This window comes from Ornithodoros turicata, chromosome 2 (genome assembly GCF_037126465.1).
Source record: "Ornithodoros turicata isolate Travis chromosome 2, ASM3712646v1, whole genome shotgun sequence".
NCBI lineage: Eukaryota > Metazoa > Arthropoda > Arachnida > Ixodida > Argasidae > Ornithodoros > Ornithodoros turicata.
Window position 1 is genome coordinate 130226301 of NC_088202.1, and position 19535 is coordinate 130245835.

Consider the following 19535-nt stretch of genomic DNA (forward strand, 5'->3'; position numbering starts at 1 on the left):
CGCTACAAATCTCTGTTTGATATGTCATCGGGGAATTTTCGGGGTATTGTTACGGAGGGAATTGCTGTGACACTGGGACGAGTGACAAGAATCTTTATATTTCCGCTCGGGACTTGGGCAGTGGGTGACCACGGTATTGAAACACTTGCCAGAGTTTCATAAAAGCTCGTCTTTGACTCCTGCAGGAGGGGATTATGAAAGGAGGACAAATAGGTTGTCACAAATTGCTCTCTTTGCTGATATTACGACTCACTCTTCCTACGGTTTACCTAGAACGACTACTTGAAGGACCGCAAAGATTTCTGGTAGATAATCGGGCTTTACAAGAACTCTCGAAAACTTGTTGGGTTGGGGGGAACTATCGTGAAAAATCGGGTTTAACCCCAAAAACAAAGAACCCTAAGGATGCATCACCCTTGATGATTCCTTTCTTTTACCTCTGCCCCCACCCCCCCCCTGAGCAGAACTGAGCATCCAGCCGCACCTCAACTCGATACTGATCCCTCCACACGCCCGTGCATCCGGCGGTTCGGTGGTTGCAAGCCCAGATGGCTCTTCATCGTCGTCATCGCAGTCGAAGGGTGGAGCCATCGGAGCCGCATCACCACCCGACATCTCATCGAGCAGCATGGCGGGCGCCGAGGCATCGTCGTCGTCTGCGGCAACAGCGTGAGGCTCCCGCTCATGTGAGGCTCTCTGTTGGCAGTGGGGAAAAAAAGAAATATGCAGCAGAACTTTGCAGCACATCCCACTCTGCGTGCGTGTGTGTGCGTGTGTTTGAGATAGTGGGGAGGAAAGACAACAATGGTTTGTATTGTCTTGCCGGAGCAGCAGGTTTATGTGGTGTCATTCTTTGCATACAACTAGAAAGTTTGGACAAATTAATGTGGAAACTTTGGCGGTGATCTCGAGGCTGAATGCAAACTGGGTCAGTGCGTACGTAGCTCAATTGAACAAAGAGATGCCCATATATATATACATATGGAAACAAACGTCCTATTCCGTTTACCTGTCAAGTGGCTCCGTTTGTTTGCATTTAGCCTTGGAATCTTAAGTCTTGCCGTACATTCTGCCGATGGTGTGTAGCTTCGCAAAGGGCCAGGGTTGGGCAGAATTTGGGTAAGACGCAAGCTAATTATAGGGACTTGTGGGGAGAAGGAAGATGTAGGCTAAGCTGGTTGTCCTTCTGTTCTCATCAAAAAGCGGATGACAAGGCCCACGTGCTGCAGGGATTGACAAAGGTGTGCATCAAATGGGCAAGCATACAAGTGTTGAGTACACACCAGACTGCATCATCTTCCTCACCCTGGCACTAGTTTTTGTGCTTCTGAACTCTCAATAAGTAGCAACAGCACATTTATCACGTCCGCAAAGAAAAGGAGGGAAAACTGTGTCCTGTTTCCATGGTGACGCTGTGTAAAGTAGATGGCGCAAATCATTGTGCTATCACCTCATGACTGAGAAGCGAAACAGTTGTAGCTAAATATATTGCTATATAGTTGGTATGTTCAGCAAATGACATGGTTTACTGACTTTTTAAAATTATATAACTGACTGACAAGCACCGGTGCAAGCGTTCTAGTTTATACTCGGTAACCAGATACATCTTGGCAAGCTCTGCCGTCGTTTTCATAAATTTTTTTTTCATGAACCGTGCTCTCTCTTTCTCTCTCTCTGTATGGCAAGATTAACATGGACGTAGCTCTAGATGCCCACTGCTTGTACGAAACGAGCGCTGACGAGACGGTGCCACCATAACGACAGGTGTCTGCAAACACTGCTCTGTTAGGCAGCAAAATTTAAGGCGACTTTCACCATTTCCGTCTGGCTTGAGCCGTAGCGCAACATTTGCCGTACTGTGATACAGATTCTTCATCTCGGTTTCGCTGAGTTTCTCCTGTCCCGTCGCACTAGAGCTGTAGAGAGCAGCTTGTGGGTAGGACAGAAGATGCATCTCTCCACAACAGGCATAAACGTCAGAGTGTGCAATATTGATAATGTGCAGCAGAAGGTGTTCATGGCCATTTTTAGACTGTTCGTGTCGCAGAAATGTTGTGTGGGCATGATGGGTGGGATAAACGGCGCAGGAAGGAAGAGCTGCAGTGTCTCAAATGAATGCCTTGTGACTGAGGCAAAGGAAGGCAGAGCCGTTTTACAGCTTCTCCCATTGTACATGAATGTGTGTGCATATGTTTGCGTGTGGACTTCATTTTTTTTTTTTTTTTCTAGTAGGAACTCTCTTTTTATGCATAGCTAAGCCCAGTCTCTCTTCCGATGACCCCCGCGGCACCGACGCTTTCTTCTCCACTTTTCCTGCCAAACGTCTGTTCAGCTGTTTGTCATGTCACGACGTAATTTTTTTAAGCACACACACACACGTGCACATGCACACACATGCAACCGTAATAAACCCGGAAGTGTTTGTATATACATATATGTATATCTGTGTATATGTACTAGCACATACCCATATGGAATGCAGAAATAGCATATTCATTCAAATACTGGGTGGCAGACTTTTTAAAGTGAAAGTGGAAAATGTTCAGGTTAGGTAGTGCACGTACTGTATCATGGTGGGAGCTATGGTGGTGACGAGAGTGTATGCCCCCTGAAAATCAGTGCCAACTAGGAAGTGGAACAACCTTCACGTTTTCAAGAATCGGGTGTGCAGGAACTAAAAAGGAACCCTGTATTTGAATAAATACGACAAAACCGGACAGCGGGCCTTCAGTAGATCTGGCTTTACCTGTGTAACTTTACACTTTGCATCCAGTTTTCTAACAGTTGCCTAGTATTTGATGGAACACTTTCAAAGTCCCCCGAGATTTGACACGGGGGTCACTGACACGTTGTGGAATTCTTAATGAATCAACGAGCACACCTCTGCTGCAAAAACATCGCAACATGCACTGTGGCGCAAGACTGGGAGAATTTAGCCATGACTGGCTCGATTGACATTTTATCTCTCATGTTTGACCCAGGCTGGCCTTCAGCCATGCGGGTCTATGTACATAAACAAGTGCGCTATTGTAGATCCTTCTCCGAGACAAAAAGCTTCCTCAGGAACCCATACGCATTGGTGTCACCTTTCAGAATGTTTATGAGTAGCCAGCATGGAGTCAGGACCAAATTGTGTTGCTTGGTATGCCACATTCTCTTGCACTCTTCTTTTTTTTTTTCTTGAAGGCTGAGCTGTTGGAAAGCAAATTTTTGGAATGGGACGCTCCTCCCCCCGAGGTTTTATGGTTGTAAGAAGTGCTGTTGTGAACATTTTTGTGTGAACTTTTTTTTCAGACTTTTCACTGTGCTTTTACTAATAAATGCTGTATCTTACAAACCCTGTACCTTGTTGAGGAACGCTTTAGTGGCAGTGCAGTGTCGAAATAAAATAAAGTGCAAAGGTCTTAGAGAGGTAGCTTGCAGAACTTAGTGCTGAACAAAGTTGTCCTTTTGTGATGTGCATTGTCATTTTTCACTCTGTGGTAGCCTGTGCATGGACTGACTGGTTCTGCTTTTGATGCAAATCGCCTCCACACATTCTCCTGTTGTCCCCGGCCTCACACAATTAACTGGCACGACAACCAGAATTCTCATACACTCCCTGTTACACACGATGTAATCTCGATAATCTCGCACACAAAAAAAAAGTATCTCCATTATCCGATTCAAACTTTCAAATCTATAACTAAAATTACGCTAGGTGTACGATAACCTGCAGAATTCAGTGAGTATTTCGCATAGGTCTGGGGGAGCGATTGTGTGCGCTGTACTTCAGGTAACATGTACATAAGCGAGTCTACAACTGTGCTTCTTGGGCTTTCTGAAATCTCATCATTTTTGGGGCATGGTACTGCACGCTGGAGCTGTCGGTGACGGCTTAAATTCTGCTCGTAATGTCCGATTGAGCTTGGAGCACCTCGAGGGAGTGAGAAAATCTCGAGGGCAAAAAAAAAGACGTGTACAGCCGGACAGCTACGAGGTAGGGTTACCCACCTTTTTACGGACGTTAACGCCTTGCACTATTGTAGCAACAAAGAGCAGGACGAATTGAGCTTAGTGTCTGAGAAGGGAAACGGTTGAACATCACACAGCAAGCTTTTGTTTGTATAACACACATTCATGGCCTTACTTTATGCTCTCTCTCGCATGCTGTGTTACAGTGCACGTTACCACCAGCCAAAGTGAAAATGTTTGCACACACCCCTCCCACACACACACATTTACCTTGCTCATTTTTACTTGTTTCCACATAGTCATGTATATTCACACACACACACACACACACACAGCCATGTATGTGTGCGTCAGAGGTACATCAAGCTACGAGAGCGTATAATTGTGCGTTGCGCAGAGCGTGTGTATAAGTGTATTTATTTTGTGGCATTCGAGATGGTTCGATTTTTCTTCTCCTTCTGTGTGTGTCCCCTCTTCGGTGCAGGGCATCTGTCCTGCAGAGGCACTGTTTACTTTTGTTTATGTATATCTTGCTTCTTTGCTCTCCCTCCCCCCCAGAAGGAACTGCTCTGGAACCATAGCATTTTTTCTCTTGTGACGATATTTATTGGAGTTTTCCTCCATTTCACACTCATCTGTCCCCTTTTTGATGTAGAGAGAAGCGGCCTTGGTAGTGTTACAGCTAGCAGCCTTTCTACAAAGTACAGTTTTTGAGGCATCCAGCCGACACGTGCGTGCGTGTGTGTGTATGCATGGGAGCACTCTCTTGTGTGATGCAAACTTAGTCGGCGGTTCCATCGATTTGCCAAGCTGGAATGAAATGCAGCTTGGAAGGACATGCGTGTGCCATGAGTCGGTGTTTTTTTTGGCCACACTTGGAATCCTCTCTGCTCTTTTTTTTTTTTTTTCACCCCCTCTCCTTTATGATCCTTGTTCTATGAATGCGGTGGTTCCCCCCCTTTTCTGCTGGAGGAAGTATGAAAAAAAAAATAGTGTAACCCTTGATTTGTGGCTGTTGTAATGCCTTGCATTAGTACTAGGTATTGTTAGCACAGTCTACTGCAGTCGTGTAGTTAGCCAGCACTGGGAAATAATAAATTGTATGTACACCTTCAGTTTATTGCTTCGCTTATGTGCTTGCAAGACTGCAGTTGAGTGTCTCTTGGAAATAAAGTCTTGATATGGGATGATGAGGATATTTGTAGAAACTTCATTTTCTAGAAAGAGGACTAAGAAGCAATGCTGAAGATGACGCATAATGTAAAACGCAGAGACTGGAACATGAAGGGGCAGACACAACACGAAGTATTCTATGAAGTCTTCGTGTTGTGTCTGTCCCTTCGTGTTCCCTAGTCTTGGTGGTTTTACAGTATGCATCATTTTCTGGTTCTTGTCGGCAAACTTTGCTTTTCCTAACCATGACTTTGTTGGACTGTATGCATGTTGGTAGGCGCACTTTAGTTAAGTGTTAGAGGTTCACAATAAAAATTGAAAATGATCTGCTCTGAGGTAACCAGAAAACGAACTTTGCAGGCAGCTGTTTTGTATCTTTGGGAGGTGAAGACTAAGCCGAGAGAGAGAAAAAAAATATTGCTTACTGATCCAGTGGCATACCCAGAAGCTATAGAATGGGATGAGGAACTTGACAGTGTTTGTGCCAAGTCAACTGGGTAAAAAAAAATTGTTAACTGGCATTGTTACTGTAGTAAGCTAGGACTAGCAGTTTCCCGTTCTTGGGGATTCTTTTCAGCTTACATAATGGTCATTTTCACATAAATGAAGCGAGTGAAGAGGGGCAGCCGCCCTCGCCAGAGAGGGCGCAAGAACGGCAGGCACTGGCTGGTGTGGTTGGACAGGATAAAGCGGGGACGAAGAGTATTTGAATTTACGATCTCGGCAGTGCAAATAAGCGTTTACATTTCTCTGCTTACAGGCCTTCTGACGCCAGTGGGGGGGCGCTTGACATTGGGGGCGGTTCACCGTTAAGGTTCAAGTCGCTCGCGAGGTTCCTCGCTAGGCACCAGACACGTAGATTTGGGCCCCGATCTCGAACTCTGACATAGCAAACGTTCTCGTTATATTTAAAGTTTGCGCACTCCGAAGCCGCTACGGTAGTCTTGCGCAAGAGCTCGTGGAAGATCACGGGGTGAAGTGCTGCATTCAACGCGCGTTATGGGATCTGCAAGTTGAAGATAAGGCTTCGTCTCTAACCTGCTCCGAAAGTCGCCAAATTTGGCGACAAAGTCGCCACGGCAACACTGCCTACAAGCCCATAGATACAGCAGATACGACTGCAACCGATGCTCCGGGCTTGGCACTCCGCACGTGCTCCGCAAGAGCCGGTGAATGCCCGCAGGCGCCTGCGCCTGTTTTCAGGCGCTGTTTCCACGCTCTGTGCACGTGATGCGAGCGGCGGAAGCCTTTCGCGCGGCGCCCGCCCGCGCTGCGCAAGTGTTTTCCGTCTGCTCAGGGGAATACGACACACATCTGAGTGCCAATAATGAATTTATTCACACCAATATACAAATGTATTTTGAAAGACGTTGGTTTCATGAAGAAAATACAGTTTTACGTGATCAGTCATTGTAGAACGTTTTGTTAAGCAGACTGTTAATGTACATTTTTGTACGTTTACCGCAGTCATTACTACGACACTTTCATGCTGCTTTTTCTAACATATAGATGTCAATTATTACTCCGTCCTGTCTTTGCCTTTACCATAGCAACCATATATGTACTCTGCCCCTAATGCACACGCAGCACGCTTTGTTCGTGAAGCCTATCACATATATCAAATGTGTTCACAAACAAGGAATTGTCATACACGCAGTACACACTGTGTACTACCAAAGCAAGAAACTAAACACTTCCCGCTGCTGAAATCCCAAAGAAATGGTGTCAAATCACAAGCAGAGTCTTCTATATAACTCTGCCATGGTGGTTCTGTAGCCAGTTTTCGGTGTCACATCATTATGTCCTCATTCATCATTTAACATCATTATTTCCTCACAGCAGCCAAAGGAGATAAATGGACTGAAACAGTATTTCGTATCTAAATCTTAAAGTAGAAGATTTGCGCTCTAATAAAGACGTATTGTATATAGTCTAACAATGACACACAAATAATTAGCTCCTTGTTCCAGTGTTGGATACTGCAGTAAAACCCAGCAAAATCTAACTTGTTCTTTCGAATATAACACAGTTGTGTAACTTAAAGTTGAAGCGTGAGTATGTGGCATACAACAAATTTCGTAAAGAGATAAAAAGGAAAGGAAGAGCTCTCTGGAATAGTACTTCTAAGATAACTTTGATCAGTCTTCTAAGATGATTATGAAACAATTGCTTACAAAATGGAATAGAAAAGGCCTTACACCTGCTTGTGCATCATGAGGTAAGTGAATCCTGTAAAGCTGAGAAGGCTCTTTTCAATCATAGTTAGTGACCTTAAAGGAACTGTGAAATTGTACCGTAATTTCACGCGTATTAGCCGCGGCTTATGCACGATTTGTTTTCTCACGGGCGCTCTGCGGCTTATCCACCGGTGCGGCTTATCTGATGACGATTATTTCCTGGTATTTTCCCCATACGCCGGTTTTAACGAAATGGCCGACAATGTCTGGAACAGCACTGCCCTGCCGATGCACGAACAGTGCGTAACAAGGACGGGTCCACATTCGAGTAGATTGATCTTCCTGGTGCATTCCCCCGAGCAGCTTTAACGAAAGTGGTGACAGTGATTCAAGTCTTCTGGAAGGTCACTCACTGATCCTTCAATCCATGAAAAACGCCTAACAAGGACACAATCCGATCTTGGTAGAACTCTAGAGCTGACCCCGGAGTATGGACCACAGGGTTTATGTCCTTCTCTATGATCTCCTTTGCCACACAAATCAGTCGTCTCGTATTGCCCGCGGCTTATCTGCTAGAAAAATTTTAAAGCTTTCCTAAAAACGCGTCCTGTGGCTTATCTGCGGTGCTGCTTATACGCGTGAAATTACGGTACTGTTTGATGGATTATGTTAGAAACCTTGTGCTCTGTCCCCTAAACATGCATATCTATGTCTTGCATCAATTGAAGTACATGCCGCTTCATGGGAAGGCATGAGGCATGTCCTTTCCTTCGGTAACTAGCTACTCCTCCCAAGGCAAATTCCCCATTTTGGCATCGCTGCCTGTCTTTTTAAATGCTTCAAAAACAGCATTCCCCGGAGACAAGTAAGACTTTGCATATCGAATACACACGCAAGAACGTTACAAAACGTGCATGAAAGCCACGTGGCTCTTCGACCCCATAACTATTTTGGAATAAGACCCACAATATCACACACACAAAGTCACATACATAGCATCCAAAAGCCCAGTGCTTCTTCACAAGTACAGTGCCAGGGTGTCTACCAAACTATACAGCCTTCAAATTCCCTGACTGTTTCAAGCGAATTCCCTGCCAAAAACAAAAGGGAACTTGGTGCCTGCTCCTATGTTCTGATACAGATTCCTCATAAAACAGACCATTTATTACGTATTAGTGAGGCTATCCTACTTTTCTGCCTCAGAGTGTGTCGTACTGGTGAACTGTTACTTGTGGTAACATTGCTGCGGCTAGGGCTGCCACCTTTCGTAGTGAAAAATACCGGCTGAGGGAGAGGAGGTGGAATAGAGGGAAAGGCTCGTGGAAAAGGGAAAGTGGGTGAGGTGTGGACGAGCACACACACACACATAGAGAGAGAGAGAGAGAGCGTGCTCGCTCAAGATAATACCAGGAAACGTATGTTCCTGTGTGTGGCTGTATCACTGATGCTAGAAATAACAATGATAATAATAATAACAATGAATAATAATAAGAATGATTAACTAAGAAAACTGTTGACTAACTAAGTGTGTTACTAACTAAGGGTGTTGATTAACTAAGAAAAAGGTGACTGCGGAGCTGGGTCTGTGTTCCAGATTTATTCAAGCTGTAGTGGAATGTTGAAGGGAAAAGGCTGCCGGTATCGCCTTCCTACCGGCAGAGCGCCCAAATAACCGGCCGTGCCGGTATAATACCGGCCTGGTGGTAACCCTAGCTGCGCCATCGCCGCTCAACCACCGATCGACACTCGCGATTCGCCGCGCATCATCACAGCACTTGTCTGCGATTTTCCCTCACTTCAGCTGCGTTTTGGCCAAATTCCCTGACAATACCCTGACTTTCCCAGTCACATCAAAATTCCTTGACAATTCCCTGTTTTCCAGGTTGGTAGACACCCTGAACTGTGCTACTGGAAATAGCTATGGCACCTACACATCAAAATGAAACTTTCCATCTGGAAACGTATTATGACTTCATTAGTATTATTCTAAACACAAACAGATTGGCAACATATGCGTAACAAGTAAAATACTATTGCATGATTCTGAACAGGCATTCACTAAAAAATGTGGAGACACACGCATATTTGCAGGGAGAACTGCCAGCTCATCCAAGATACAAATTCGGGAGGACAAAAAAAAGACTAGATGAGAATGTGAAACAAAGGAGAGATCCTGTCCGGGATTTTGAAATGAATAGAAGGCAATTTCTCCCTGCATTTTTGCTATAAAAATATGTAGTAACAACAACAACTATAGGTTATCTCCCATGTGAAAACAAAACAAATAAAACTTATGTGCTCGTGGGGGGTTGTCTACTTCCAAAGGCAGTGATGTTTTAAAGAGTAGCAGCGATGCATTAACCCAGCAGCACTCTGCGAAGACGAGACAAGTCTATGCCATTGCTTTCATCTTCTGATGCTTCCGACTCTGAGCCACCGCCGCAGGACAGCTGAGAGCTGCACTTCGAAGAACACAGATATTGCAGCAGCGGGATCCTGTACTTGCCGCAGAAATCTACAAACTTGATGTGCTCCACTCGTGTATCAAAGTAAACTCCTGCAATAGAACACACACAAAAACATTGAACATTAGCAAAGCAACCTGGTGCATATTTCTTGAAGGCATGGCATGCTGGCTCATGCTCGCAGGAAAGGCCATATGGACCAGAGAGTCTCATGCCCCACTTTCAATGTCATGTTTCATCAAGAGACATTTCCCTCTAACTGTGCCGTTAAGGCTCCTTGTGAGTTTCATTACGTTCTGAATGGCCAGCTAGTTCTAGAGAATATCAGGTGTCCTAGGGCATTAGACATAAAGACACACAATAGGTTTTCTGCATCACAACCTGTGTGCTCAATGATAACACACTTGCCCAAAAATATAGGGCAGGCAATTGGTCAACGTACACAGGGGGGAATAGGGGAATGAGTATAGCTGAGGGAAGTCTCAAACCAATGTCTGAGACTTCCCTCAGACAATTTGTCTAAAATGCTCATTCAAAGGTACAGCAGCTCGTACAATTATTTTGCCTGAGCGTGGGCTGCATGCCGTACGAGTCCGAAGAAACGATCTTGCAACACCTAAAGATTTCAGACAGGATAACACGTGAGCTGTCGATTTTAGACAAGTATGTTGCAAGCAGCGCTCGTACATCTACCAGTCCTTGGCACGTTGACTAACATGCTAGCAAAAGTTGTCCTATTCCAGTTGTCCCCTTTTCTTACTAGGTCATCCTTGTTATCTCTATATTTGTCTGACTGACTAGACGTGCAGTGATACTCCCTTTCCTGTCGAACTGATAAAAAAAAAAGCTTACTCCAGAGAATTCTTCTTAAAACCTTTTTTTTGTAAACCATACAAAAATTTTCAACACAGTTGAGTATGTATGTTTACCATAGGTCAAAACCTCACATTCATGGAGGTTGTGCCACGCTCGTAAGGAGTATGTCGTCTGACATGAAAAAAAGCAAGGCAATAGCTGGGAACACACAGAATACCAACGGAGAAACCGCTGTTCTTATTGGTCACAATGTCCTGCACAATGAGGGCGTTTGAAGCAAAATATTCAATTCTCATTCACCTTCTAGATAGTAAGCCCTGGTTGTGACTCAGTAATGAAGGTGTTTGGGCTTCAATTCTGCATTTGTAGTCCCCTCTCTTTCCATTACAACACCACTTGGTAAAACATTTTTTTTTCTATATCTTATCCCTCTAATCCAGCGCACACGTACATCATCGCCATGTGCCAGGTTTGTGTTTTGCATGACAGCTACTGCAGCGGCAAGCCAAACACGTTATCGTCTCTCACTTGCATTACATGATAACCTTAAGTGTCATGCATGGGGACATTCTGTTTACTGATGTTTAATCTTAGCTCTCGCATCTATAAACTACACACGCAGGTACCTGCAGCTGCTGTGCTTGCAGAGATTAAAAAGAGGAACGATGCCAGATGGCAGCTGTCAGTGATGATATCCGAGTATTTGCACTTTGGATCTTCCGTTTATTTTTGCTCCCACAGAAGGTTAGGAAGTGTTTACCAGGGCAAATGTCTAATAAAGGAGACACCGTGCTACTGTGCAGACATACAAAATTACCTTCTCACTACCAAGTAAAAAAAAAAAAAAAAGTTTCACATATTTCGTTATCAACTCGAAGTATGTGTACAGATGGGGGAGACAGTAGGGATTAAAACCCGGGAGAAAATTACAGCAGCAACATAAACCTTAAATATACAATAATAATACCTGGACATTTTTCTGCAAATGCTTGTAGCTGCACACAACATATCTACTTGTTCTTCTAACTCAGGATGGCAGCGATTGGCATGACATTAAAGTGACAGATCCATGTCACAGCATTTTGAGGAAACAAACAAACAAAGTTTTTCTACGTGTTTCTCATGGCCTCTCTCGAGCTGCCTCACTGGCGGAGTTGTCTGCTGTGACGCTAGAGCTGGAGAGGTTTCAGTATTCACTGTGCCCATCTTCTACGCGTCTGTTACTCCCTTTGCTGCAAAACTTGAAATGCAGGTTCACATTGCTGCAGATAATTGTTTTTCCCATTTATCCGACCTAACTTGCGATTGTAAGTATCGCAACCCCTTTAAACTTGTCAGTTTTTGTAGAGTTTGCATTCTGTGAGTCACTGTAACAGGAATGGACCTGCGCTTTTGATTTGCTGGTTAGAGCTGCTCCTGTACCAATACTTTCAAACTTCAATGGCATGGCACCAGCACTCTCGAGTAACACGAGACAATTATTGCACCGAGATCACCGTTGTATTGGTGGACAAGAAAGAAATCATTACCTTTACACTTGGGGTTGACACAGCGCTGGGCAGAGTTGAGGTAGCAGTATATGTTTGGCGGAAGGTCCTCTCTACAGAAGGGCACCTTGTTAATTTTGACACAGCGGGCAGCAAGCTCCTGCAAGCTAGGTGGATCGTACGTCATGTCCCTTACGAACCGCACCACCAGTGGATTGCCTCTCAGGCTCAGCTGCAAGAACAAGCTCATTTAATGCGCAATAATAATAATAGTAATAATAAGAAAGCAGGCGAGATAAAAACAGTATGACGTGCCCACATGCTACAGAAGCTACGCTCAGTTTCTAACACATTTTCAAAGCCGATCGACATGTTATGAAATACGGCCCCTTCCGTGCATGTAATTTCTCTTTCTCACTGAAAGTGCCTGCCAGTCTTTTGAAATACGCTGAACAGTGCACATTTCTCATTGTCGGTTAACAGCATTGTCACTGTCCCAATCCAAAACAGTGGGAGACCACTACCCTAAAGCAGTTGCTGTCACGAGAGTTCCTGAAAAATTCTACGTTTCGCCCCCTAGACAAATAGGCTACAACGCTTCACGAAAGACCGCTATGCTTGTTGGGATCCTCGAACTACCCTTCACTATCTCATTCATTTTTGTTTTCTCGCAAGCGCTCTGCTTTTGAGACACACATATACAGGGTGTTTGCTCTTAACATGTCCAGAAATTATATTTAAAGCGAGCGATAAAAGAAAAGCAAGTGGTACTGCTTCGCTAGTAGCACCTGTTTCTTAGTCAAGTAGCTGAAAAGTAGCGCTTGTTTCTCTTTTATCGCTCGCTTTAAACAAAATTTCTGGACACGTTAGAGCAAACACCCTGTATACAGCACAGGTGTCCATTTGCTTCCTTTATATTTGATTTTTATCTTCTGCACAATTCAATAGGATGTACCCCAACCAACTAAAAGTACAATGAAGCACTGACGACACTATGGATAGCATTTCAGAGAATATATCCACCCCTTGCATTTTATGCAGTAAGGCTTACAACCCCTCTCTGGCGGGATATAACCTCATGGTAGCAACTGAGTTCATGTTGGTAGCATAACAGATACATTCATTTTGACAATGTCATTAAGGGGCTATTGTTGCAGTGATTTATACAGGTTGATATATGACGACTATGGCAATATTCACTGCAGTGTGTTCTGTGGTGTATTGCAAAACTTCCGTGACAAAAACAATCCCCCTAATCTACAAATTAGTGTGAAAACCCAAGTTCAGTTCTATTATTCATGTTGAAGCTACAGACGCAGGTAAATTTAAAACTCGTGTCTTCAATATGGCTTGACAAGTATATCTTTTCAAACTTTTAACATTTATTCACATTTCATTGGAAAGCCACGTAAGAGATGACGTTCACAATGGTCACTTATTAATTTTTACTTTGCGTGATGCACTCTTCTAACAGTTATCATGGAACTGTATGCAACACCAGATACTCAGAAATCTCATCTGGACTTGTTTCACTTGGCAACAGCAATATCTTTTCCAGAAAAAGTTCTGCTGGCTCTCTGCCCACTTCAAAGGCAATTACTAACTGACTCTGCAGGCTCATACATGCGGTCGTCGTGCAGACTTGCCTCATATAAGTTCTCTAGTCTGATGATAGAGGGTGGCAGTGTAGTCAGAAGATTATCATGAATCGCCAGCGAGCGCAACTTGCGGAGGCACGCCAACGATGATGGCAGAGTAACCAACTTGTTCTTGCTCAATACAAGCGATTGCAGATTTTGCAGTTTACCGACTTCTGCGGGAAGTTCCTGGATCGCGTTTCCTCCCAAATACAGTGTCTCCAATCTGTGACAGAAATAAACAAATGCGATTTTACCGAACAGCCCGTCTCGTTTGTGTCGGACAGCAGGATCCGAGGTGCAGCCACTGAAAGATTAATAAAAATCATACTTCGCTAGCCTCCCGATGTCTTTGGGCACATCTTCAAGCAGGTTGCCGCCAACGTAGAGTCCTCGAAGTGACAATAGGTCGAGTACTTGAGACGGCAGCGTTACGAATTGGTTCCCACTAATGTTTAACACTTCCAACGACGACAGTGCACTCATGTCCTTAGGAAGGGAATCGCCTGTCAACAGGTTGCCTCTCATAAGAAGAACTTTCAGACCACTGATTCGAAGAATGTCGTCAGAAAGGGATCGTAGGCTATTATTGCTCAGGTCAAGGGTGTGAAGGTTGAAAAATGTTCCCAGAGACCTCGGAAACGAAGAAAGTCTATTGTGATGCAGTTCTACCGCTCGCGTTCGGTGGCATCTCCCGTCGTTCCCGAGAGCTTCCAAATTGCTGTCAACGGTTTCAGTGTCCAAGTCCAAATGTGCGAGGTCCAAAATTGCTTCTTCTGGAACGTCCAGGGAGTGGAGGTTTAGGTCTTCCTGATCTATCGCAGAGCTTTGTATCGGTGGTGCCATCTCACACGACGATTCACTGCTGCGAGTGTTGACCATCAAGCCATTCAAGCATGCAAGACACAACCTCCAACACACCTCACATCAGTTGCCATGCAAACTACAAAACTTGCAATCAGGCGCAATGTCCTAGTCCTACATTAACTGCACAGACATAACATAAGTATAAAAAAATGTAAAGGTCTCTAGGTGGCGCAGCCAACAAAATCATTATTTTTGCATCTATCGTATTCATACTTATAGCTCGCGCTAAATTAGTCCATTATTATTAAGCTTATTCTTTGTTCGCAAGTATTTTGTTGTCACCAAGCTAGACTATGTGTGTTCTAGGGTCTAGACGTCGTTTACTCCCGTCTCATTGCCTCGTATGGGGTCAATCAGGCCAATCAGGGCCTCTTCTACTCATTAGCCCAGTTCATATCCATTGCAAGCCATATTTGTTACTGCGTTGGTTTGCGTGATGTGAGGTGTTCGTGTATTTGAACCATGGAAATTACGGGAGGTATCGGCATGATTTTGCGCATCCTGGTAGTGCACTTGCTCGTGAAGGGATCACAAAGCTATGGACAGTCGTCTTCCACATTGCACATAGCAGCAGATGTGAGTTCACTTACTCACACTTTCTACGCCGACAGCAACAACGCAAAAGCTCACCTGAATAGCCCCAGTCATGTTGTTTCACGGACGAGACGGTCAGCGATGACGGCACCTACCCTGAATACTACGGGAATGCTCTCAACGGTAAATAATGCAATGCTCGCTTTTGTCGTCGCTTGTGTTTCACTTCAGCACTTTCTTACGCCTGTCATTCAACGCGCACCGGCACGGCACTTCTGTTGTGTGCCTCTAGTTTTCTAATGTATTTAAATAATTTCGACGTTCCTAAGGCATGACGGAAACAAAGAACAACGGGGTTGTGTTCCAGCCGTTGCAGAGTCAAACGCGGTGAAAAGCACGTAAGGTAGTGAATTCGTTAAGCTGTCATGTGACAAGGCGCAGCCTGTGTGTAAAAGAAAGAGCAACATAGTTGCTGGTTGCTGTTCCCGGTTGGCATGACAAGGCATTTTATTTGTTCTTCGACGCAGGTAAACTGTAAACAGATATTGGAACACCACTACTGCTTGAATAGAATTACCACAGCAGCATCTGTGTCCCAGCATCTTACAGTTTTCTGGTAGCATTGTACACTCCAGATTTACTCCGCAACATATGATTGTAGAGGTCAGAGGAATTGGTGCTGCCCATACAGTTAACAGCTAGTAAAAGCTGTCGTAGTGGGTAATTGGATGCCCATGATGAGTATGGCCTGAGCTTGTGGGCAACAAAGAAACACTACACACAGACGAAAGATCAAAAGCTATTGAGCTCTCGCCTGTGTGCCATGTTTCTTCATAGCCCAAGCGCAGACTATACGCGTCATGGATAGGATTCACCATCTTCCCTGTGTCTATGCTATGTTGTGGAAGTAGTTTGATGCACATTCCCTGAAATTCCACGTTCTTGACTGCTTCCATCTCATATTATTCTTGTATTTCATATTCGTGGTCATCATAATAAATTCTCAGCAATTTAAAAGGGAAACATATCTGTGCATTGAAGCTCTCGAGACACATTTTGGGTCATCTGATTATGCTTATGCTTGCAAACGACTGTAAATCTTGTAGTCAATTTTCTTCCGCTTAGTTTCTCAATTTATGCCCGATGCGTACAAACATCTCAGCATGGAAGGTTTCGATGGTCCTTCAGTAAAAAAGAAAGTATGTGTAGAAGCATGTTTAAGTTTGCTATCAAGTTTCAAACCATGTGTGTGCAAAAATTATTTCCAGGAATTGTACTTTGCATTTCCGTTCGCAGCTCCTGCCTAGAAACATAAAAGTATGAAGTGTGACGTCACGGGGCAGGGAAAGAGATAAGGTGTCGGGTTTCAAGCAGTCTTACACATTTCCTGTTCAATGGATGAGTGAAACCAATATGCAGCCTAGCGGCGTGTCTCCATTTCGCCATCCGTTTTCTAAGACAAACTGCATGCGTCACAAAAACATATGGAAAAAGTAGTGACTGTTGTCAGCACTTTGAAGCCCAATGCTTATCACGTGGTAGTTATTGGCATTGTTAGGTGTCACGCAATAGCATTTGCTCATTGCTATGACTAGAGGCATTGTAGCAAAAGATGTATTATATTGCTGACAAGGATTTCCTTAGAGGACTTCCCTCAGCTTGCATAAGGGGAGCTGCTGTGGCGTACCCTACATATCAGCGATTGGCCCTGCCGAGAAAAAAGTGCTGACAGGCTGTCTCACGTTGGGTGCAATAAAATTGGATAACGCTGTCATAAAAGCCACAGCAGTATCACTTGCCAAAAATATCTGGGATTGCAGGAGAAAAAAAGACACAGTGTGAACAGTTCAAATGGCCAATAATACTGAACGTACATTGAAACAGAAAATGTACAAACTCGTTGAGGACGTAATGTTGTGAAGCACTACGGGATGCTTCGAATATAATTTCACTTTTCATTATGCATTGGTAGTATTGATGTTACTTCAAATAATCGGCCGAGGCCGGGATACTTGCTGTTATGCACACTATAACATGAATTTTCATATTTAAAAACACACATCTACATGGTTTGCTAATTTTTTTCGACTACCTTGCTGAGCCTGTTATAATACTTTTGTCCTTGCATTAACTCACTCACTAACTCAAACAAAGCATTTGAAGAATGGTAGTTTGTTCATTCCACCAAAGTATGCGCAGATTCTAGCGCACATCTTCTACCATATCACTTCAACACTTTAGTATGTTACTTGGCACTGCACTCCTGGCAAAGGTGGTACAAAAAAGGTCAAGGGAGTGCGCTTGTCACATTTGTAACTTCTGAACTTCAGTTTTGTTCTGCTAATAATGTGTATTGTAGAGGAATCATCCCATTCCTTTCAATGCTAGGTTAGCTCCTCACAATAATGTAAGTGCTTTTTCTGCCAGAAATTCATCCCTCTCTACGAGGCATACATATGCAATATGTAAAGTTTTCTGGGTACGTCTTTCTACGCAATTTCTCGAGTGCAACAGCAAAACAGTGTTGGGTAATTGATGTTATGTGACTAGTGAGACAAAATGTTTGGAAACAAAACACTGTATTCGAGTGTGTTCGGACAATCAAATACAGAGTATTTTATTTGCAAATCCAATACTTTGAAAGATTGATATCAATTTGTATCTGAGTACATAAATGTCTATACATTTTTACTTCAAACCCTGTGTATCTAGATGCAGCAATTTCATTGTTTCATAACGTAAACAATCCTTTTGTTTTGTGTCTGCATATATCATAAATGCGTAATAAATTTATTGTGTTATTGAGGTACCTATAAATATTGCAAGCAAGAATCGTCATCTTCATCTTCGAGCTGACTCAACGCGAGCCTTCCATTAAAGCCTTTGTTACCCTTGGCTTTATTACAATATAGATCAGTTTCCGCGGGTGACGTCACAAGGTACGGTGTGGGCAAAACAAATTAACTGAGAGTCCGGGACAGTGAGAATAATGTGACACAGTTTGCCAGAAATTACCATTCGACAACACCTGAATCAATCTGCAATTACATACGGCAATCAGGAGTCGCGTTCTTGTGGTTGCCCACACAACAATGGCGTCTTTTGTTTGTAAATGGAAGGAGGCCTATATTTTTATTCCAGTTCCACTTTGCTCTAAAGCAGTTTGCATCAGGATCTTTGTGTCACCTAACACTGTGTAGCAGACGGCGCGCCGCTCTGTGACACAAGTGTTGGCTTCGTCTGCCTTGTTACAATTCCTGTGTTCTTTCTTTCTTTCCAGTTTGCACTGAACTCAAGTGCGCAGCAACTGAAAGTGCACTGGGTTGGTGCTGGTAGCCCTGTGGTGGTTTGCCTAGCAAAGGACGTTGTACAGATAAAGAATGGAACCACCATGGTGTATGTTTCTAATGACTACGGTACAACCTTCAAAGAAATCCAAGCCAAGCACATGCGGCTGAAGGACGGGTCACCTTCCGAGATTAGCACGTTTTATATTAGTTCAGTGCTGAACTCTCATGTGAGTATCATATTTTCAGAGTGCTCATTTCGTCTACCCATTGAAAGAAGTCAACAATGAACACTCTGCATATTGGCTTACATGGTACTGAATGTACTGTTGGGGACACGGTTCGCTAAAATCGCCCGTCAGTACTTCGCCGTCCCATATTAGCTCGGTTGCACTTGAAGGTGTTGTGCACGTGTTTTTTACTCGAAAGGAATAGTCTTACAACACCTGGAGATTTGAGATTAGATAAACCAGGGAGTGCTTATTTTAGACAACCATGTCCCCTACAGCACATAGTAAACATGGTGCAAAGTGGACGGATGTGACTAGAACTAAGGCTGAAAAGGAAGTTTAGGGTGGGCAGACTGACTCTCTTGTGGTATAGATATGCACATGGCCATTGGTACATGATAGCTGTCTTTGATTCGTGAAAAAGTACAAGGGGCAGTAATGTAAAGGAGCAGAAATGAAGTGCACGACAGCGTAAATCTCAGATGGTTTATCACAGGCGTTTGCACTGTATCGCAGGTTTATGAGTGATTATTGTAAAAAAAAATTGACTTGAGGTGTAAAAACAGGCCCGTCTTAACAAAAGTGAGTGCCGGTACGCCCCAGATCGACGATGAAACATCGCCAAGAACCACAGCTTCCCTATTCACGTCGTCTGCTACACGATGCATGAAACGTTGGAGAAGGTGCAGCATTTTTGTGGATTTTTTTTTCACGCGACATTCCCCAAGAGCCCCCGAGGGTGGCTGCTGTCACGCTCAGGAGTGATACAAACTTTTTCCAGTGTTATTATTAACTTTGACGGGAGTCGTACCACAATTGCCAGTCTTCACTGTGTTAGGATATTGCATTGCAAATGAGAAACTGGAAAGCATAAATTAAACTCTTACAAAAAAATTTGATGGCAAGCA

General features: G+C 43.9%; 3 protein-coding genes across 6 annotated transcripts in view; 2 read left to right on the plus strand and 1 right to left on the minus strand.

Annotated features, from left to right (window-relative positions):
- The window catches only part of LOC135386135 (glycogen synthase kinase-3 beta-like), a 29362-nt gene extending 24215 nt beyond the window's left edge, over window positions 1-5147 (plus strand). For all 4 annotated transcript variants that reach the window (XM_064615892.1, XM_064615894.1, XM_064615895.1 and 1 more), the window contains one exon: window positions 465-5147. In XM_064615892.1, coding sequence (XP_064471962.1) covers window positions 465-673 — 209 coding nt within the window. In that variant the 3' untranslated portion in view covers window positions 674-5147. The remainder of the gene's footprint in view (window positions 1-464) is intronic.
- A 1293-nt stretch (window positions 5148-6440) lies between these two features.
- LOC135386136 (leucine-rich repeat-containing protein 58-like) lies at window positions 6441-14685 on the minus strand. Its single transcript, XM_064615897.1, has 4 exons — window positions 14041-14685; window positions 13719-13935; window positions 12115-12304; window positions 6441-9861 (listed from the first exon to the last, which is right to left on the minus strand). Exons 1-4 carry the CDS (start codon window positions 14589-14591, stop codon window positions 9662-9664), a joined length of 1158 nt encoding a protein of 385 aa, XP_064471967.1. The 5' UTR covers window positions 14592-14685; the 3' UTR covers window positions 6441-9661.
- Window positions 14686-14951: 266 nt separating this feature from the next.
- The window catches only part of LOC135386137 (sortilin-related receptor-like), a 70162-nt gene continuing 65578 nt past the window's right edge, over window positions 14952-19535 (plus strand). The window contains exons 1-2 of the mRNA XM_064615898.1: window positions 14952-15293; window positions 18391-18627. Coding sequence (XP_064471968.1) covers window positions 15039-15293; window positions 18391-18627 — 492 coding nt within the window. The 5' untranslated portion in view covers window positions 14952-15038. The remainder of the gene's footprint in view (window positions 15294-18390; window positions 18628-19535) is intronic.